The sequence below is a fragment of the Pristiophorus japonicus genome, chromosome 20, assembly GCF_044704955.1.
Source record: "Pristiophorus japonicus isolate sPriJap1 chromosome 20, sPriJap1.hap1, whole genome shotgun sequence".
In the NCBI taxonomy this organism is placed as follows: Eukaryota; Metazoa; Chordata; class Chondrichthyes; family Pristiophoridae; genus Pristiophorus; species Pristiophorus japonicus.
In genome coordinates, this window is record NC_091996.1 from 44,276,806 (window position 1) to 44,299,599 (window position 22,794).

Below are 22,794 nucleotides of genomic sequence, written 5' to 3' on the forward strand. Positions count from 1 at the left end.
TCCCGGGATGGTGGGACTGACCTATCAAGAAAGACTGGATCAACTGGGCTTGTATTCACTGGAGTTCAGAAGAGTGAGAGGGGACCTCATAGAAACGTTTAAAATTCTGACGGGTTTGGACAGGTTGGATGCAGGAAGAATGTTCCCAATGTTGGGGGAAGTCCAGAACCAGGGGTCACAGTCTAAGGATAAGGGGTAAGCCATTTAGGACTGAGATGAGGAGAAACTTCTTCACCCAGAGAGTGGTGAACCTGTGGAATTCTCTACCACAGAAAGTAGTTGAGGCCAATTCACTAAATATATTCAAAAGGGAGTTAGATGAAGTCCTTACTACTCGGGGGATCAAGGGGTATGGCGTGAAAGCAGGAAGGGGGTACTGAAGTTTCATGTTCAGCCATGAACTCATTGAATGGCGGTGCAGGCTAGAAGGGCTGAATGGCCTGCTCCTGCACCTATTTTCTATGTTTCTATGTTTTTCCTCCCCCCCTGCCGTCGGGAACGAACGAACGAACTCGTGAGGCTGGCTGAAGCACTTTCACACAGGTAGGAAGATGGTTTATTTAATCTTTTCTTTGCTTATAAATGTTTATTCAGGTTGGATTAATTTGTATAATATTTGTGTAAGTATAAATAAGGATTTATTGTAGAATTTAATGACTTCCCTTCCCCCCCCGCTCCCCCCCCACCTCGTTCTGGATGCCTAATTTGTAACCTGCGCCTGATTTTTTAATGTGTAGAACAGGTTTTTTCAGTTCTACAAAAATCTTCACATGCTCCATTCTAAGTTAGTTTGGAGTACGTTTTCACTGTGGAAACTTTGAAATCAGGCGTCAGTGGCCGGACACGCCCCCTTTTGAAGAAAAAATTCTGTTCCAAAGTAGAACTGTTCTACCTGACTAGAACTGCAGAAAAAAAAATGTGGAGAATTGCGATTTCTAAGATAGTCCGTTCTCCACCAGTTGCTCCTAAAAATCAGGCGCAAGTCATGTGGAAACTTGGGCCCTATATTCTGTCCATTAACCAATCCTCAATCCATGCTAGTATATTATCCCCAATCTTGTTCAATAACCTCTTGTGTGGCACCTTATCAAATGTCTTTTGAAAATCGAAATATGCCACATTCACTGGTCCCCCCTTATCTATACAACAGGCCTAGGATCAAATCTAGGACGTACCTGATCTGTACAGCTAAATTCCACATTGAACCATTGGGGGAAAGCTATCAAACATAGTTTATAAGTAATCTGCAAATGCTTAATCCAGACATTGGCTGCTAAGGAAAAAAAAACAATTTTCACACAGTAATCATCATTTAATAAATAACCAAAATATTTACTAGAAAAGAGAAAACTGCAATTTTGCAAGGTTCCATGCAGGGGGCTGGGGAACATATCCTTGCAAAATTCACAGTAGCCCTTTTCTGGTTAACTTTGTTATTTATTGGAAGATTACTAGATTGACTCAAGTGCTTTAAATTAAGACTATGGGCTGGATTTTCGGCTTATTGCCACCTCTGTTTTCACCCCAAAGGGACGGCAATGGTGGCAATAAGTTCTTCTGGATGGGCGGGCAGGGTTTTCGGGGCTGGTTTTGGTGGGGCGCTGGAAGCTGGCCCGCAAGGAAGAGACGAGCCAGTGTGCCACGCCCCTGGTTGCGACGCCGGCTTGATTTTTGGCTCCAGCCAGATCTGTAGCGTCCATAGAGCGTCATAAGAACATAAGAAATAGGAGGAGTAGGCCATATGGCCCCTCGAGCCTGCTCTGCCATTTAGTACGATCTTAGCTGATCCGATCATGGACTCATAGAAACATAGAAAATAGGTGCAGGAGCAGGCCATTCAGCCCTTCTAGCCTGCACCGCCATTCAATGAGTTCATGGCTGAACATGAAACTTCAGTACCCCCTTCCTGCTCTCCCGCCATAACCCTTGATCCCCCGAGTAGTAAGGACTTCATCTAACTCCCCTTTGAATATATTTAGTGAATTGGCCTCAACTACTTTTTGTGGTAGAGAATTCCACAGGTTCACCACTCTCTGGGTGAAGAAGTTTCTCCTCATCTCAGTCCTAAATGGCTTACCCCTTATCCTCAGACTGTGACCCCTGGTTCTGGACTTCCCCAACATTGGGAACATTCTTCCTGCATCTAACCTGTCTAAACCCGTCAGAATTTTAAACGTTTCTATGAGGTCCCCTCTCATTCTTCTGAACTCCAATGAATACAAGCCCAGTTGATCCAATCTTTCTTGATAGGTCAGTCCCGCCATCCCGGGAATCAGTCTGGTGAACCTTCGCTGCACTCCCTCAATAGCAAGAATGTCCTTCCTCAAGTTAGGAGACCAAAACTGTACACAATACTCCAGGTGTGGCCTCACCAAGGCCCTGTACAACTGTAGCAACACCTCCCTGCCCCTGTATTCAAATCCCCTCGCTATGAAGGCCAACATGCCATTTGCTTTCTTAACCGCCTGCTGTACCTGCATGCCAACCTTCAATGACTGATGTACCATGACACCCAGGTCTCGTTGCACCTTCCCTTTTCCTAATCTGTCACCATTCAGATAATAGTCTGTCTCTCTGTTTTTACCACCAAAGTGGATAACCTCACATTTATCCACATTATACTTCATCTGCCATGCATTTGCCCACTCACCTAACCTATCCAAGTCACTCTGCAGCCTAATAGCATCCTCCTCGCAGCTCACACTGCCACCCAACTTAGTATCATCCGCAAATTTGGAGATACTGCATTTAATCCCCTCGTCTAAATCATTAATGTACAATGTAAACAGCTGGGGCCCCAGCACAGAACCTTGCGGCACTCCACTAGTCACTGCCTGCCATTCTGAAAAGTACCCGTTTACTCCTACTCTTTGCTTCCTGTCTGACAACCAGTTCTCAATCCACGTCAGCACACTACCCCCAATCCCATGTGCTTTAACTTTGCACATTAATCTCTTGTGTGGGACCTTGTCGAAAGCCTTCTGAAAGTCCAAATATACCACATCAACTGGTTCTCCTTTGTCCACTTTACTGGAAACATCCTCAAAAAATTCCAGAAGATTTGTCAAGCATGATTTCCCTTTCACAAATCCATGCTGACTTGGACCTATCATGTCACCATTTTCCAGATGCACTGCTATGACATCCTTAATAATTGATTCCATCATTTTACCCACTTCTGAGGTCAGGCTGACCGGTCTATAATTCCCTGTTTTCTCTCTCCCTCCTTTTTTAAAAAGTGGGGTTACATTGGCTACCCTCCACTCCATAGGAACTGATCCAAAGTCAATGGAATGTTGGAAAATGACTGTCAATGCATCCGCTATTTCCAAGGCCACCTCCTTAAGTACTCTAGGATGCAGTCCATCAGGCCCTGGGGATTTATCGGCCTTCAATCCCATCAATTTCCCCAACACAATTTCCCGATTAATAAAGATTTCCCTCAGTTCCCCCTCCTTACTAGACCCTCTGACCCCTTTTATATCCGGAAGGTTGTTTGTATCCTCCTTAGTGAATACCGAACCAAAGTACTTGTTCAATTGGTCTGCCATTTCTTTGTTCCCCGTTATGACTTCCCCTGATTCTGACTGCAGGGGACCTACGTTTGTCTTCACCAACCTTTTTCTCTTTACATACCGATAGAAACTTTTGCAATCCGCCTTAATGTTCCCTGCAAGCTTCTTCTCGTACTCCATTTTCCCTGCCCTAATCAAACCCTTTGTCCTCCTCTGCTGAGTTCTAAATTTCTCCCAGTCCCCAGGTTCGCTGCTATTTCTGGCCAATTTGTATGCCACTTCCTTGGCTTTAATACTATCCCTGATTTCCCTAGATAGCCACGGTTCAGCCACCTTCCCTTTTCTATTTTTACGCCAGACAGGAATGTACAATTGTTGTAATTCATCCATGCGGTCTCTAAATGTCTGCCATTGCCCATCCACAGTCAACCCCCTAAGTATCATTCGCCAATCTATCCTAGCCAATTCACGCCTCATACCTTCAAAGTTACCCTTCTTTAAGTTCTGGACCATGGTCTCTGAATTAACTGTTTCATTCTCCATCCTAATGCAGAATTCCACCATATTATGGTCACTCTTCCCCAAGGGGCCTCGCACAATGAGATTGCTAATTAATCCTCTCTCATTACACAACACCCAGTCTAAGATGGCCTCCCCCCTAGTTGGTTCCTCAACATATTGGTCTAGAAAACCATCCCTTATGCACTCCAGGAAATCCTCCTCCACCGTATTGCTTCCAGTTTGGCTAGCCCAATCTATGTGCATATTAAAGTCACCCATTATAACTGCTACAGCTTTATTGCATGCACCCCTAATTTCCTGTTTGATGCCCTCCCCAACATCCCTATTACTGTTTGGAGGTCTGTACACAACTCCTACTAACGTTTTTTGTCCTTTGGTGTTCTGCAGCTCTACCCATATAGATTCCACATCATCCAAGCTAATGTCTTTCCTAACTATTGCATTAATCTCCTCTTTAACCAGCAATGCTACCCCACCTCCTTTTCCTTTTATTCTATCCTTCCTGAATGTTGAATACCCCTGAATGTTGAGTTCCCAGCCCTAATCATCCTGGAGCCACGTCTCCGTAATCCCAATCACATCATATTTGTTAACATCTATTTGCACAATTAATTCATCCACCTTATTGCGGATACTCCTTGCATTAAGACACAAAGCCTTCAGGCTTGTTTTATTAACACCCTTTGTCCTTTTAGAATTTTGCTGTACAGTGGCCCTTTTTGTTCTTTGCCTTGGGTTTCTCTGCCCTCCACTTTTCCTCATCTCCTTTCTGTCTTTTGCTTTTGTCTCCTTTTTGTTTCCCTCTGTCTCCCTGCATTGGTTCCCATCCCCCTGCCATATTCGTTTAAATCCTCCCCAACAGCACTAGCAAACACTCCCCCTAGGACATTGGTTCCGGTCCTGCCCAGGTGCAGACCGTCCGGTTTGTACTGGTCCCACCTCCCCCAGAACCGGTCCCAATGCCCCAGGAATTTGAATCCCTCCCTGCTGCACCACTGCTCAAGCCACGTATTCATCTGCGCTATCCTGCGATTCCTACTCTGACTATCACGTGGCACTGGTAGCAATCCCGAGATTACTACTTTTGAGGTCCTACTTTTTAATTTAGCTCCTAGCTCCTTAAATTCGTTTCGTAGGACCTCATCCCTTTTTTTACCTATGTCGTTGGTACCAATGTGCACCACGACAACTGGCTGTTCTCCCTCCCATTTCAGAATGTCCTGCACCCGCTCCGAGATATCCTTGACCCTTGCACCAGGGAGGCAACATACCATCCTGGAGTCTCGGTTGCGGCCGCAGAAACGCCTATCTATTCCCCTCACATAGAAACATAGAAACATAGAAAATAGGTGCAGGAGCAGGCCATTCAGCCCTTCTAGCCTGCACCGCCATTCAACGAGTTCATGGCTGAACATGAAACTTCAGTACCCACTTCCTGCTTTCACGCCATACCCCTTGATCCCCCGAGTAGTAAGGACTTCATCTAACTCCCTTTTGAATATATTTAGTGAATTGGCCTCAACTACTTCCTGTGGTAGAGAATTCCACAGGTTCACCACTCTCTGGGTGAAGAAGTTTCTCCTTATCTCGGTCCTAAATGGCTTACCCCTTATCCTTAGACTGTGACCCCTGGTTCTGGACTTCCCCAACATTGGGAACATTCTTCCTGCATCCAACCTGTCCAAACCCGTCAGAATTTTAAACGTTTCTATGAGGTCCCCTCTCACTCTTCTGAACTCCAGTGAATACAAGCCCAGTTGATTCAGTCTTTCTTGATAGGTCAGTCCCACCATCCCGGGAATCAGTCTGGTGAATCTTCGCTGCACTCCCTCAACAGCAAGTATGTCCTTCCTCAAGTTAGGAGACCAAAACTGTACACAATACTCCAGGTGTGGCCTCACTAAGGCCCTGTACAACTGTAGCAACACCTCCCTGCCCCTGTACTCAAATCCCCTCGCTATGAAGGCCAACATGCCATTTGCTTTCTTAACCGCCTGCTGTACCTGCATGCCAACCTTCAATGACTGATGTACCATGACACCCAGGTCTCGTTGCACCTTCCCTTTTCCTAATCTGTCACCATTCAGATAATAGTCTGTCTCTCTGTTTTTACCACCAAAGTGGATAACCTCACATTTATCCACATTATACTTCATCTGCCACGCATTTGCCCACTCACCTAACCTATCCAAGTCACTCTGTAGCCTCATAGCATCCTCCTCGCAGCTCACACTGCCACCCAACTTAGTGTCATCCGCAAATTTGGAGATACTACATTTAATCCCTTCGTCTAAATCATTAATGTATAATGTAAACAGCTGGGGCCCCAGCACAGAACCCTGCGGTACCCCACTAGTCACTGCCTGCCATTCCGAAAAGTACCCATTTACTCCTACTCTTTGCTTCCTGTCTGACAACCAGTTCTCAATCCACGTCAGCACACTACCCCCAATCCCATGTGCTTTTACTTTGCACATTAATCTCCTGTGTGGGACCTTGTCGAAAGCCTTCTGAAAGTCCAAATATACCACATCAACTGGTACTCCTTTGTCCACTTTATTGGAAACATCCTCAAAAAATTCCAGAAGATTTGTCAAGCATGATCTCCCTTTTACAAATCCATGCTGACTTGGACCTATCATGTCACCATTTTCCAAATGCGCTGCTATGACATCCTTAATAATTGATTCCATCATTTTACCCACTACTGAGGTCAGGCTGACCGGTCTATAATTCCCTGCTTTCTCTCTCCGTCCTTTTTTAAAAAGTGGGGTTACATTGGCTACCCTCCACTCGATAGGAACTGATCCAGAGTCAATGGAATGTTGGAAAATGACTGTCAATGCATCCGCTATTTCCAAGGCCACCTCCTTAAGTACTCTGGGATGCAGTCCATCAGGCCCTGGGGATTTATCGGCCTTCAATCCCATCAATTTCCCCAACACAATTTCCCGACTAATAAAGATTTCCCTCAGTTCCTCCTCCTTAATAGACCCTCTGACCACTTTTATATCCGGAAGGTTGTTTGTGTCCTCCTTAGGTGAATACTGAACCAAAGTACTTGTTCAATTGGTCTGCCATTTCTTTGTTCCCCGTTATGACTTCCCCTGATTCTGACTGCAGGGGACCTACGTTTGTCTTTACTAACCTCTTTCTCTTTACATACCTATAGAAACTTTTGCAATCCGCCTTAATGTTCCCTGCAAGCTTCTTCTCGTACTCCATTTTCCCTACCCTAATCAAACCTTTTGTCCTCCTCTGCTGAGTTCTAAATTTCTCCCAGTCCCCAGGTTCGCTGCTATTTCTGGCCAATTTGTATGCCACTTCCTTGGCTTTAATACTATCCCTGATTTCCCTAGATAGCCACGGTTGAGCCACCTTCCCTTTTTTATTTTTACGCCAGACAGGAATGTACAATTGTTGTAATTCATCCATGCGTTCTCTAAATGTCTGCCATTGCCCATCCACAGTCAACCCCTTAAGTATCATTAGCCAATCTATCTTAGCCATTTCATGCCTCATACCTTCAAAGTTACCCTTCTTTAAGTTCTGGACCATGGTCTCTGAATTAACTGTTTCATTCTCCATCCTAATGCAGAATTCCACCATATTATGGTCACTCTTCCCCAAGGGGCCTCGCACAATGAGATTGCTAATTAATCCTCTCTCATTACACAACACCCAGTCTAAGATGGCCTCCCCCCTAGTTGGTTCCTCGACATATTGGTCTAGAAAACCATCCCTTATGCATTCCAGGAAATCCTCCTCCACCGTATTGCTTCCAGTTTGGCTAGCCCAATCTATGTGCATATTAAAGTCACCCATTATAACTGCTGCACCTTTATTGCATGCACTCCTAATTTCCTGTTTGATGCCCTCCCCAACATCACTACTACTGTTTGGAGGTCTGTACACAACTCCCACTAACGATTTTTGCCCTTTAGTGTTCTGCAGCTCTACCCATATAGATTCCACATCATCCAAGCTAATGTCTTTCCTAACTATTGCATTAATCTCCTCTTTAACCAGCAATGCTACCCCACCTCCTTTTCCTTTTATTCTATCCTTCCTGAATGTTGAATACCCCTGGATGTTGAGTTCCCAGCCCTGATCATCCTGGAGCCACGTCTCCGTAATCCCAATCACATCATATTTGTTAACATCTATTTGCACAATTAATTCATCCACCTTATTGCGGATACTCCTTGCATTAAGACACAAAGCCTTCAGGCTTGTTTTTTTAACACCCTTTGTCCTTTTAGAATTTTGCTGTACAGTGGCCCTTTTTGTTCTTTGCCTTGGGTTTCTCTGCCCTCCACTTTTCCTCATCTCCTTTCTGTCTTTTGCTTTTGCCTCCTTTTTGTCTCCCTCTGTCTCCCTGTATAGGTTCCCATCCCCCTGCAATATTAGTTTAACTCCTCCCCAACAGCACTAGCAAACACTCCCCCTAGGACATTGGTTCCGGACCTGCCCAGGTGCAGACCGTCCGGTTTGTACTGGTCCCACCTCCCCCAGAACCGGTTCCAATGCCCCAAGAATTTGAATCCCTCCCTGCTGCACCACTGCTCAAGCCATGTATTCATCTGCGCTGCGATTCCTACTCTGACTAGCACGTGGCACTGGTAGCAATCCCGAGATTACTACTTTTGAGGTCCTACTTTTTAATTTAGCTCCTAGCTCCTTAAATTCTTTTCGTAGGACCTCATCCCTTTTTTTACCTATGTCGTTGGTACCAATGTGCACCACGACAACTGGCTGTTCTCCCTCCCATTTCAGAATGTCCTGCACCCGCTCCGAGACATCCTTGACCCTTGCACCAGGGAGGCAACATACCATCCTGGAGTCTCAGTTGCGTCCGCAGAAACGCCTATCTATTCCCCTCACCATCGAATCCCCTATCACTATCGCGCTCCCACTCTTTTTCCTGCCCTCCTTTGCAGCAGAGCCACCTACGGTGCCATGAACTTGGCTGCTGCTGCCCTCCCCTGATGAGTCATCCTCCCCAACAGTACTCAAAGCAGTGTATCTGTTTTGCAGGGGGATGACCACAGGGGACCCCTGCACTACCTTCCTTGCACTACTCTTCCTGCTGGTCTTCCATTCCCTATCTGGCTGTGGACCCTTTCCCTGCGGTAAGACCAACTCACTACACGTGATACTCACGTCATTCTCAGCATCGTGGATGCTCCAGAGTGAATCCACCTTCAGCTCCAATTCCGCAACGCGGACCGTCAAGAGCTCGAGGCGGATACACTTCCCACACACGTAGTCGTCAGGGACACCGGAAGTGTCCCTGAGTTCCCACATGGTACAGGAGGAGCATAACACCCGACCGAGCTCTCCTGCCATGTCTTAACTCTTAGATACACTTAAACTGGTAATAACAATGTTAAAAGTTACTGACCAATATAAGAAAAAAAAGAAAAGCTACTCACCAATCACCAGCCAATCACTTACCCCCTAGGCTGTGACGTCACCTTTGTATCTTTGCCTTCTCCCTGTAGCTGCACCGGCACGCCTCTCGCCGACCCCGGACTCGCGCTGCTCCGAGCTCCCGCCTCCTCGACTGACTGCTCGAACTGCTCGACTCCCGCTGGCCTTTATAGGCCTCTCGCCGACCCCGGACTCGCGCTGCTCCGAGCTCCCGCCTCCTCGACTGACTGCTCGAACTGCTCGACTCCTGCTGGCCTTTATAGGCCTCTCGCCGACCCCGGACTCGCGCTGCTCCGAGCTCCCGCCTCCTCGACTGACTGCTCGAACTGCTCGACTCCCGCTGGCCTTTATAGGCCTCTCGCCGACCCCGGACTCGCGCTGCTCCGAGCTCCCGCCTCCTCTACTGACTGCTCGAACTGCTCGACTCCCGCTGGCCTTTATAGGCCTCTCGCCGACCCCGGACTCGCGCTGCTCCGAGCTCCCGCCTCCTCGACTGAGGTCCACTTCCCTGCCCGCTCCCCATAACTCCTTATCGGTTAAGAAACTGTCTATCTCTGTCTTAAATTTATTCAATGTCCCAGCTCTCTGAGGCAGCAAATTCCACAGATTTACAACCCTGAGAAAATAAATTTTTCCTCATCTCAGTTTTAAATGGGCGGCTCCTTATGCCCCCTCGTTCTAGTCTCCCCCATCAGTAGAAACATTCTCTCTGCATTCACCTTGTCAAGCCCCCTCATATTATACGTTTTGACAAGATCACCTCTCAATCTTTTGAATTCCAATGATTAGAGGCCCAACCTATTCAACCTTTCCTCATAGGTCATCCCCCTCATCTCCGGAATCAACCTAGTGAACCTTCTCTGAACTGACTCCAAAGCATGTATATCCTTTCGTAAATATGGAAACCAAAACTGCACACAGTATTCCAGGTGTGGCTTCACCAATACCTTGTATAGCTGTAGCAAGACTTCACTGCTTTTGTACTCCATCCCCCTTGCAATAACAGTCAAGATTCCATTGGCCTTCCTGATCGCTTGCTGTACCTGCATACTAACCTTTTGTGTTTCATGCACAAGTAGCCCCAGGTCCCGCTGTACTGCAGCACTTTGCAATCTTTCTCCATTTAAGTAATACTTGCTCTTTGATTTTTCTGCCAAAGTGCATGACCTCACACTTTCCAACATTATACTCCATCTGCCAAATTTTTGCCCACTCACTTGCTGGGACGGCATGTGAAAGCAGGTGCTCCGAGCTGTAGCGGCTGCAGTGAGATAAGTAATGTTGACCTCAGGTAAGTGTGATGTTTTTTTTTTGCGATTTATGTTGTGGGGGCGAGTTATTTATTGCGAATGTTTTTGGCGTTTTTTTTCTCCCCAGGCCTCTCTCAGAGCGCTCCGAGGCCGGCTGATTAGCTCGGGATTTTCGCAAGCTCAGCTGGCCTCGCGCCCCAAGAGAGGTGTACAACATCTCCCTTAGTGCTCCACCCTACACTCGGGGCCCAGCTTTCCTATTTTGCTGACTGAGGCGCAAACTGTTCCCGGGTGCAAACTTTATCGCCCCGCCACCGTTACTGCCCTGAAATGAGCAAAGCCGAAAATCCAGTCCTCTAGGTCTTATTCTGTGAATCATGCTGGTGTTGAGTACATGCTAGGAGCATAGGCTCATAACATTCATCCTAGGTAAGTAGCATGCAACACAACAAGGCTGTATAGCAATATAAAAAGGAACTGCAGCAAGGAATGTACTGAAGTATTTCCAATGAAGAAATGCCCCAGCATTTTTTTATTTACTGTTCAACAGTTACCTTACTAAAACAACACCTAAGGAGATATTAGGGCAGATGACCAAAAGCTGGATCAGAAGTCGGTTTTAAGGAGTGTCTTAAAGGAGTAAAGAGGTAGAAAGTCAGAGCAGTTTTGGGAGGGAGTTCCAGAACTTGAAGGCACAACCGCCAAACGTAGAGCAATTACAATCAGGGATGTGGAAGAGGCCAGAATTGGAGCACTGCAGAATTCTCGAAGGGTTGTAGGACTAGTAGTTTAGAGAGATAGGGTGGGGCAATGTCATGGAGGGATTTGAAAACAACGATGAGAATTTTGAAATCGAGGCATTGCTCAACCAGGAGCCAATGTAGGTCAGCGAGCACTGAGGTGATGTGTGAACAGGACTTGCAGCGAGTTAGGATACGGGCAGCAGCGTTTTGGATGACCTTAAGATTATGGAGGCTGGAAGATTGGCGGCTGTCCAGAAGTGCATTGGAAGAGTCAAGTCTAAAAGTAACAAAGGCATGGATAAAGGTTTCAGCAGATGAGCTGAGGCAGGGCCGGAGTTGGGCGATATTACGGGTCTTTATGATGGCACGGATACGTGGTCAGAAGCTCATCATGTGGTGAAATAGGACACCAAGGTTGGGAACAGTCTGATGCAGCCTCAGACAGTTGGCAGAGAGAAGGATGGAATCTATGTCTAGGCAATGCAATTTGTGGTGGGGATTGAAGACAATGGGGGAAATTTTTCGGGGGTGGAGGGGGGTGGTCAGCAGGCACATTCGTTTTTACCCCGCTGTCAACCTGGCGCTTTCCCTAGATGTCAGATCTGTCAGACCCAACAGGCAGTGCCGGAGATGCAATTCAGATCATAATGCACTGTTAACAGCACATTAAGTAGTATTTTGAGATCTCCGTTACAATTTACGAGGTCGCCCACGATGTCCATGCTGCTCGGGGATCACGTCAGGTAAGGAGGTCGGGAGTTGTGAGACCATGGATTCATCTCCATTGCTTGACAACTGCAAACGTGTACAGTTGTTCACTTTCCAAGCTCAGAAGCTGTTGCTTACTGCATTTGGAAGATAGGCTGAGCTTTATGAGGCTGCAAGTGTTTGGAGTAAACACTCTATCCACTGTCACCTCATTGGAACAACCTCTCTAACCACTGACAAGATCGTTTGTCATCTCAAGTTCACATGCCATCTATTACATTAGCATCAGTGCCTTTGAAACTATCTCACCTTGGTCCTCAAAATCCCATCACGATCAGCCCCAACACCAGCAGCTCCAGGCACACCAGCAGCCCCAACAACAACCACCTCCTCCGCATTCAACTGATGCCCTGTGCAGCATCAGCACCTGACCACATTGCTGCTCGGGACACCAGAGATGGCCTCACCATAGCCAGATTGACTTCACTTGAACGCAGTATACCCTAGCTGCCACATGATGCGCCAGATTGGCACCACCCCACACCACCATAAAGCATCCCTACAATGCCCAAGCCATTCCTTTCACACGCATCACCATTGTGGGGGGTAATGTTATGTCTCACCATTCACTGCAACTCACTAAGCTACTTCCAAAAGGTGCACAGAAATCTGTCCAGGCAAAGTGTTGAAAATAAAGGTTTCAATGTTTGACATCACATTAAAAGATAACTTTACATGAACATTGCATAAAATACACAAGTGCCGAACCTTGTGTGTTGTTGGTTGGTATGACTGGACTAGGATGAAGATGAGTGTGAGGGGTGGCTAGTGAGATGGGGAAGTGATGATGTACATAGAGGGATGGGTGGAGGTGTATGATAAGTTGGTGCGATTAAGGATGTGCAGGAGTAAGATAGGGAAGGCAGAGCGATGGGGATGTGATCAGTGGCACAGCAGGATGAGGTTGAGTGTGGCCTTGCAGTAACGCTTCGTGATCTACTGAAATCATCGAAAGATTTGCACCACTGCAGCCAGGTCCTCCTGACGACATCCCTGCTTGTGTCCTCCTGTGCAATGTGCAACCAGGTTGCGTTGGTCTCCTGGCATAAGCATATAGAAGGAGTCATGGAAGAGCCTGGGTGTAGCAGTGCAGCATTTGTCAGTGTTTTCAGCACCTCAAAGCTGTAGAACACAGACAGTACAACTTGTTAAACTAAATTTGCGCACGGTCCCTTTAAGGAAACCGGCTGATGACGCGACATCAAATGACGTTATCAGACCCGCTTCCTTCAATTGGCAGGCAAACTCGCTGGGCGGGTGGGGAAAATCATATTAGACAGTGGGCTGGAGCCAACAGCAGGGTTGGGACCCGCCACCAATATCGCCAGTTATGGATCCACCGATGTCAGAGAAATCACGGCGAATGGCTTTGTTCTTCCTAATATTTAGTTGGAGGATATTTCTGCTCATCTAGTACTGGATGTCGGACAAGCAGTCAGACAATTTAGAGACAGTGGAGGAGTCGAGAGAGATAGTGGTGAGGGAGAGCTGGTTGTCGTCAGCATTCATGTTGCTGAGGGGCAGCATGTAGATGAGAAATAGATCCTAGGGGGGCTCCAGAGGTAACAGTGCGGGAGCAGGAAGAGAAGCCATTAAGGAGATTGCCTGGCTACGACTGGACAGATTAGAATGAAACCGAGCAAGTGCAGTCACATCCAGCTGGATGACAGTGGAGAAGCACTGGAGGAAAATGGTGTGGTCAACCCATGTCAAAGGCTGCAGACAGGTCTAAAAGGATAAGGAGGGATAAGTTTATCACTGTCACAGTCAAATATGAAGAACAGTTTCAATATTGTGGTGGGAGTGAAACCTGATTGGAGCGATTCAAACATGGAGTTCCGAGAAAGATGGGCACGGATTTGAGAGGCGACAGCACATTCAAGGACTTTGGCGAAGGCAGAAAAGTTGAATATAGGGCAGTAGTTTGTAAGGACGGACGGTCAAGTTGGTTTTGAGGAAAGGGCTGATGACAGCAGATTTGAAACATAGAAACATAGAAACATAGAAAATAGGTGCAGGAGCAGGCCATTCAGCCCTTCTAGCCTGCACCGCCATTCAATGAGTTCATGGCTGAACATGAAACTTCAGTACCCCCTTCCTGCTTTCTCGCCATAACCCTTGATCCCCCGAGTAGTAAGGACTTCATCTAACTCCCTTTTGAATATATTTAGTGAATTGGCCTCAACTACTTTCTGTGGTAGAGAATTCCACAGGTTCACCACTCTCTGGGTGAAGAAGTTTCTCCTCATCTCGGTCCTAAATGGCTTACCCCTTATCCTCAGACTGTGACCCCTGGTTCTGGACTTCCCCAACATTGGGAACATTCTTTCTGCATCTAACCTGTCTAAACCCGTCAGAATTTTAAACGTTTCTATGAGGTCCCCTCTCATTCTTCTGAACTCCAGTGAATACAAGCCCAATTGATCCAATCTTTCTTGATAGGTCAGTCCCGCCATCCCGGGAATCAGTCTGGTGAACCTTCGCTGCACTCCCTCAATAGCAAGAATGTCCTTCCTCAAGTTAGGAGACCAAAACTGTACACAATACTCCAGGTGTGGCCTCACCAAGGCCCTGTACAACTGTAGCAACACCTCCCTGCCCCTGTATTCAAATCCCCTCGCTATGAAGGCCAACATGCCATTTGCTTTCTTAACCGCCTGCTGTACCTGCATGCCAACCTTCAATGACTGATGTACCATGACACCCAGGTCTCGTTGCACCTTCCCTTTTCCTAATCTGTCACCATTCAGATAATAGTCTGTCTCTCTGTTTTTACCACCAAAGTGGATAACCTCACATTTATCCACATTATACTTCATCTGCCATGCATTTGCCCACTCACCTAACCTATCCAAGTCACTCTGCAGCCTAATAGCATCCTCCTCGCAGCTCACACTGCCACCCAACTTAGTATCATCCGCAAATTTGGAGATACTGCATTTAATCCCCTCGTCTAAATCATTAATGTACAATGTAAACAGCTGGGGCCCCAGCACAGAACCTTGCGGCACTCCACTAGTCACTGCCTGCCATTCTGAAAAGTACCCGTTTACTCCTACTCTTTGCTTCCTGTCTGACAACCAGTTCTCAATCCACGTCAGCACACTACCCCCAATCCCATGTGCTTTAACTTTGCACATTAATCTCTTGTGTGGGACCTTGTCGAAAGCCTTCTGAAAGTCCAAATATACCACATCAACTGGTTCTCCTTTGTCCACTTTACTGGAAACATCCTCAAAAAATTCCAGAAGATTTGTCAAGCATGATTTCCCTTTCACAAATCCATGCTGACTTGGACCTATCATGTCACCATTTTCCAGATGCACTGCTATGACATCCTTAATAATTGATTCCATCATTTTACCCACTACTGAGGTCAGGCTGACCGGGCTGATATCAGCTGACATGGGGACCAGGAAGAGAAGTTGGATGGTTAGCAGGTTAATGGGAATAGCGTCGAGGGAGCAGGAGGTGGGTTTTATGGACAAGGTGAGCTCGGGGAGGGCATGAAGGGAGATAGGAGAGAAATTAGAGAAGATTTGAGTTCAGGGCTAGGGCAGGGGATGCCTTAGAGGAAGTTTGGCCTTTAGAAGGGAGGGATGTGGCAGAGGCAGCTGAACGGATGGTCTCAATCTTAGTGATGAAGTCCATGAGCAACTCATGCATGTTTTGTTGGAAGTGAGGGCGGAGGAGGCAGAAGAGAGGGATTCAAGAAAATGGACTGCAGCAGAGAAAAGAAGCTGCGAGTTAGCTTTGCATTCCAGGATGATCCTGGAATAAATAGTGAGAAGTTTTGGCAGAGGAGAGCAGAACCTGATCATACTTTATGTGGTCCAGCCAGATCTGGCGGAGAATGCCTAAACCAGTTGCCTGCCATATCTGTTCAAGTCCACATCCCTTGGACTTAAGGGAGTGGAGATGAAGGTCATACCCTCAAGGTGAGAGAGAAATGGTTTTAATGGGGACTATGGCAAAAAAAAGGTGATGGAGAGAATGTGGTTGAGCAGATCAGCAACTGCAGAAATGTCTTGGTGAATCAAGGGCCAAAGGTTAGACACTTGGGATTTTGCAAATGGAGTTGTAAATGAATTGGGAGAGAGTTTTCCCCAGAGGCGGAAACAGAAGGAAGTCGGGCTGGGAGGGAAAGGGGGATGCAGAGCGATAAGAGGGAGTGATCAGAGGTGGCCATATCTGTGACTAATGCAATTAGAGTCGCGAGGCCAAGAAGGTGGAATATGGGTATGAGTGATTATATAGAGGGCAAAATTAAGGGAGGATTGGAGGGCAGTGAGAGAGAGCATGGGGAGTTGAGATGGAGGCTGAAATCAGAAGATGAGAAGTTGCTCAGTGCAGAGGCTGAAGGAGAAAAACAGTGAAAATATCTCGGTGAGAAACTTGCCATGGGTATTTAGATGGGTGGTAGAGAATGAGAATTTTAAATGAGAAGCAAAAGGGGTGGAACAAGGCAAGATGCTCCAAGGAGAAGGTGACAGAGGAGTACGGGGACAGACCAAGGTGACATTTGGAGTTAAGAGCCACACTGCCACTGCGACGGTCTGGGCAAGTGATGGAAGGTATAGCCAGGTGGGGAGGCTTCATTTAGAGGAAAGGGGTCATCACCCCTCAGCCAGGTTTCAGTCAAAGCCATGATATCGATGCAATTATCCACAAGGGCCTTGTTCAGTCAACAGACATTCTGAACAGAGATGTGGAGAGGGGCAGAGATAACTGATCTAGTTCACAGGGTCAGTATTGGAAGTGGTGAGTGGGATGGGTAGGAGGTTGGAAAGATTAGCCCCGAGAGGACGGGAAGGTCAGCGAGAGAGTAGGATGCGGAAGTTGTGGTTGCTGCTCGTAAGGAGGCAGTGACAAGTGCCTTGATGGGCCCTTTGGAGGAAGCCAAGAGTCACAGAGGGTAGTTGTAGGCTTATCCAAGAGGGAGTCAAGCCTGGGATAGCAGCAGGAGAGTAGGAAAATCAAGGGGTGTTGAATAGTTGGGGTAGGGATTTGGGAGGGCAGAGTATCCGAGAGGGAAGAAATGAAAGGAAGCATGATGACAGGAGAGAGGGGTCTAGGAGGCGTAGAGAGAAAAAAGTGGTAATAGAAGTCAAGGGCTGGAGTTCAGAGTGGCAGACAAAACGCACTCACAAATGAACACAGGGAAAACTCAAGTTACATAGGCCTGGTTACCTAGCAAGATTAGGATACATATATTCTGGTCACAAATGGAGAAGAATTGTGACAATAGGAGAGAAGACATTACTAGATACAGAATGGAGCTATTGCACAAGCTTGATTGGTCAACATTCAGTTTTTGGACTTCTTAATAGTCATTTTTGTTAGTCTTGCCAGGTGAAAAACAAATATAGCTCATGGCTACATTTCAAACCAGTAGCTAAAATTTACTTCGACTGAACAAGACTAGAATGAAACTTACATGCTCAGCAAAAATGACCATAGCCTTCTGCTCTGATGCTAGTTCAGTGAGGAACCTGGAGTTATTGGCAAAGTCCCATATATCACCTTCATTTCCAGTATACAGGAATATTGGTCCAAAACTCTTGCCCCAGAATTCATCTGCAATATTTAAAAAAGAATTGGTATGCAACAAACAACTTTCTTCTTCAAAAAAAAACAGTATATGGAATAGCATGTAATTAAACAGCGAAGCAGTGCCCAAAAAAACACTAGTCAAAATAAAATATGCAAGTGTTCAATTAGGTAGCTTCTGCTTTTATACAGTTGACCCGGTAAGATCTAGAAAGGGAAACTTCAACTTCATTGTGGCTTAATCGCCACCACCAGCACACCGTGGCTGCAGCGTGTACTATCCATAGGAGGCACTGGAGTAACACTTCAAGGCTTCTTCGACAGCATCTCCCAAACCCACAAACTTTACCACCTAGAAGGACAAGAGCAGCAGTCACATAGGACACCACCATCTCCATGTCTCCTTGAAAGTCACGCCCCAACCTGACTGGGACTTACATCGCGGTCCATCATCATCAAAGGGTCAAAATCCTGGAACTCCCTACCCAATGCACTGTGGGATTACCTTCACCACACGGAGTGCAGCGGTTCAAGAAGGTAGCTCCCCACCACCTTCGCAAGGGCAACTAAGTTGGTGATGCCCATACCCCAAGGATGAATATTTTAAAAAGTATACTGTTCTATTAAATGTTCTGCAATCTTTTTATGTATGCGGTGTATTTATATATAGCTAATTATGTTGGACAACTCCATGCTCCCTGTCTGTCCATGATGCAGGGGTTAAGAGGAGACATCAAAAAGGGTAGTGCGGCTTTTGGAAACAGGATATTGTGCAGGCAGCAAGACAGGATATTAGAGAGAGAGAAGGTTCGATCCTGGGCTATAGGACAGAAAACAGAGAAGAGAGTCTGTTTAAGTCAAGCAAGACAACACATTGAAATGTGGCAGTGTAGCAACCTTTATTACTTCTATGTTATTATGAGAAGAAACTCTTGCTACCCAATTCCTAACCCGCACCAAGTCCTGATCATCCATCACCACCATGCTCTCTGTACACTGGCTCACGATCCAACCTTGTTCAAATCCCTCCATGGTCTCACCTCTCCCCATCTCCAACCTCCTTCATCCCTAAAACCCTCGAAGAACTCTGCATTCCTCTAACACTGGTCTCTTGTGCAACCCACTTCCTTCACACACCACTGGCGACCATGCCTTTAGTGGTCTAGGCCCCAAGCTCTAGAATTCCCTCGCTAAACCTCTCCGCCTCGGTCTTCCTTTAAGATCCTCCTTAAAACAACTTGTATTTATATAGCACCTTTAACGTAGTAAAAATGTTTTAAGACAAAACAAATAAATTTGACACCAAGCCACATAAGAAGAAATTACAGCAGATAAGAGGTAGGTTTTAAGGAGCGTCTTAAAGGAGGAAAAAGAGGTAGAGAGATTTAGGGAGGGAGTTCCAGAGCTTGGGGCTAGGCAGCTGAAGGCACAGACACCAATGGTTGAGCAGTTATAATCAGGGCTGCTCAAAAGGGAAGAAATTTAGGAGCGCAGACATCTTGTGGGGTTGTGAGGCTGGAGGAGATTATAGCAATAGGTAAGGGCAAGGCCATGAAAGGATTTGTAAGCAAGGATGAGAATTTTGAAATCAAGGCGTTGCTTAACCAGGAGCCAATGTAGGTCAGCGAGCATAAGGGTGATGGGTAAGCAGGACTTGGTGCGAGTTAGGACATGGGCTGACGAGTTTTGGATGACCTCAAGTTTATGTAGAGTGGAATGTGGGAGGCCAGCCAGGACGGAGTAGTCGAGTCCAGAGGTAACAAAGGCATGGATGAGGGTTTCAGCAGCAGATGAGCAGAGGCAGGGGCAGAGATGGGTAATGTTAGAGGTGGAAATAGGCGGTTTTAGGTATGTGGCCGGAAGCTCATTTCAAGGTCAAATATGACACCTAGGTTGCGAACAATCTGGTTCAGCCTCCGACAGATGCTTGGGAGAGGGATGGAGTCAGTGGCTAGGGAACATATCTTAGACCCTCCTTAATACCTACCTCTTAGACCAAGTTTTGAGTCAACAGTCCTAATACTTCCACCTTTGGCTCAGTGTCAATTTTTGTCTGGTTATGTTCCTGTAAAGCACCTTGGGACGTTTCCTACATTAAAGGCGCTATATAAAATGTAAATTACTGTGGTTGAGAAAAGTTGCCCCAATTGAATTAAGTGAATATGATCATAACTATTGCTCTGTACAGTCATCTTACTGTGGAATAAAGCAGCTTAATGATTCAAATTAATCCTCGCCTCATCTAGTGTTCAATCTCTCTGAAAGCAGATAAAGTTAAGAAATATACCTGCAAAAAAAACGGATACACAGTTCAAATCAGAAGGGAGGTCCACTGATCTTGTAAAGGGTTTTTGTTTGAGATCACTGAACCCAAGAAGGTACTTATGCCAGACCTGAATTCATAACAATTGGTAATAGCTAGCTGGGATACAGAGCTGCACTGGCAATGAATGTTTTTTTTAAAAAGTGAACAGAACAGAAACAATAATACCTAAAAGTACAAAAATTATCAAAAAAGGCAGAAATGTAAATGGTTTAGTGACAGAAGCAAAAGAGAGAGTATTTCAGCTAAAGGAGCAAGAGTTTCAGTTGAGAGTACAAGAACTCGGCGTCTGTTGTACTCGCTGAGCAATGTTTTCAAGTCACAATGCTTCCAGCTCAACTGGCTGTTGCTAAAGCGGATTATAAATCTTTTGCGGGTAGTAGAATATGTTTAAAGGAACTCTAATAAGCCACACTGGTTTATTTTGAGTCTAAGCAGCATGGAACCTGTGGTTAATCCAGAACATTTGCAATCACCATTGATTTTAATGGGAAGCATAACTATAATTAACATCTCACTGTTATCAGCACAAAAGTCACAGGAAAATATGGCATGGAATCAATAACTGTATAAGTCACTCCATAATTTATTTTCTTTTATGCCAATCAAGTCTCCCTATCTGTAGATTCCCACCCCCCCCCCAAAAAGTATCCATTTAAAACAGGATGCGACTCCATTAAATTCAGTCATGGCCTGATAATTCAGATCAATTAGGTTTCTTTTAAATGTTAAGTTTCTGGGATATAGAATATTTGGCAAACAACTTAAGATATGATAATCACATTGGACAAGTGAACCCAATTATACACTTTTAGTTTAAAAATATGCCAACTCTACAAAACAAAATGAGTCATCACAGATAGTAGATGTCCGTTTGATTCCCTTAGTTCAGTCAATTGCTAATCTCAGCATTCCTGCTGTTTGGGGAGGGGGTGGGGGGCGCGAAGATAACTAAGCAAATGCTCAGTACTTTGTCATAACAGGTGGAATAAACTTAAAAGGGGGTCACCTGATGATCTTGCAATCCTCCTCTGACTAATTCAAAAGGCACTGAAGTGGAGGTCTGCAAGTTAGACACATGTGACCAGCTCGGAGAAGATGCACAGCAAGACCAGAGAGAAAAAGAAAATAAATCAGTGATATACTTTCATTAAATTATGCAATTGATAAGGGTTGGGCACTGGATTATATTAGATCAATTTTACTTACAATTCTGATAAAGGGTCTGAAGTGTTACCCATTTCTTTTCAAATGTAGACAGACTTGCCATGAATTTTTAGCATTTTCTGGTTTTATTTTTCATTCCATAGATCCAGCAGATTGGAGAGATACAGGTTTTCAGTTGCACAAGAGGAAGATCATTATTTTTTTCTTAAGGAAAAGTGGCTCATTCTCAATACATATCAGCTATTGAACAGGGTTGACCATATCTTGATCATCAATTTCCTATTCTAATGAAGAGTCTATATCCAAAATTCACTGATTTTGATCAGAGCAGCCATTTCAGACCCCAGCTATGTACTGGGGCTGTCCGACTTACATTGAAAAACACTGTCAGTTGAATATGTAGTATTACCCCAAAGGTCAATTGGAATAATATTCAGAGATTTTTTAATGCTTTCTCAAGGGCAATAAACCACGTCTGTTCTTTGGCCAACAATTGCAGAGACTAACCAAATATACTCACAAATTCCAACAGTCTGACTGAATTTCTGTGTAACAGATTTCAGCTCCAGAAGTTAGTTCTAGTTTTTCTATATCACTTTTGTACAGTCAGATCAGGGCAAGTTGTTACCCTGAGCCTAAATTAGTCAGTTAGGAGAAATTGACTCAGAAGAGACTCTAAAATAGAGTACAGGTAGAACGCCCGAAATCCAGAGTTCTAAAATCCGTAATTGTCCGAAAACCTGATATTGGCAGATTCCAGGAGTCGGCGTCCGGAATTCTGTTCTGAAAACCGGACTTTTATTTTTTTATAAACGGCACATGGAAGGCAAAGAGTTGCCCGGAATCCGGTAATCTGTTCCGAAAACCGAACTTTTAAATAAAAATAAACGGCGCAAATACAGAGTATGTACAGACCTGCCCCTGAGCCTTTTGGAATGCCCCATGACCCCGACCCATGTGAGATCCGAGCCGACCTAACCCACGTGACTCGAACAGACGCCCACATACTCCCCTCGGATTTCTTCTCCGAAATCCAGAAATACCCCAGATTCGGCCCAGGGATTTCTGGATTCGGGACATCGAATTTCTTCTCCGAAATCCGGAAAAACCCAAAAATCAGAATGGCCTCAGTCCCGAGGTTTCCTGTTTAGGGACATTCTAACCGTACCAAAGAGTACTTTGTCTGAAACCTGCAGTTCGAGGGCTGTAAATATGTAATGGCAAGTGACTAGCAACGTGATCCTACTGTAGGTTTTTGGAACCATTTCTAGCTTAGTGACACCGCCTCCTTTTAAGTTTAATTGAAACAAAGTTACTCAATGATTAGTGTGAAAAAGGAAGATACCAATTCATTAAAATGGTCAGACCCTTAATACAACTATTTCTTTCCAGAACAAACAGAACACTTAAGACTCTATAACCGGCAACTTTGAAATTGGTGTTAATGCAAATGCATTTATATTGGGTATAGGATCAACAAATGGAAAAGGTATCAATGTTTTGATGGCATCTTTCCCAAGACT

The 22,794-nt window shown here is 45.6% G+C and overlaps 1 protein-coding gene across 1 annotated transcript in view; it reads right to left on the reverse strand.

Moving 5' to 3' along the window:
- The window catches only part of dpp7 (dipeptidyl-peptidase 7), a 100,080-nt gene that overhangs the window by 58,581 nt on the left and 18,705 nt on the right, over positions 1-22,794 (reverse strand). Inside the window, exon 2 of the mRNA XM_070862836.1 lies at positions 17,669-17,808. Coding sequence (XP_070718937.1) covers positions 17,669-17,808 — 140 coding nt within the window. The remainder of the gene's footprint in view (positions 1-17,668; positions 17,809-22,794) is intronic.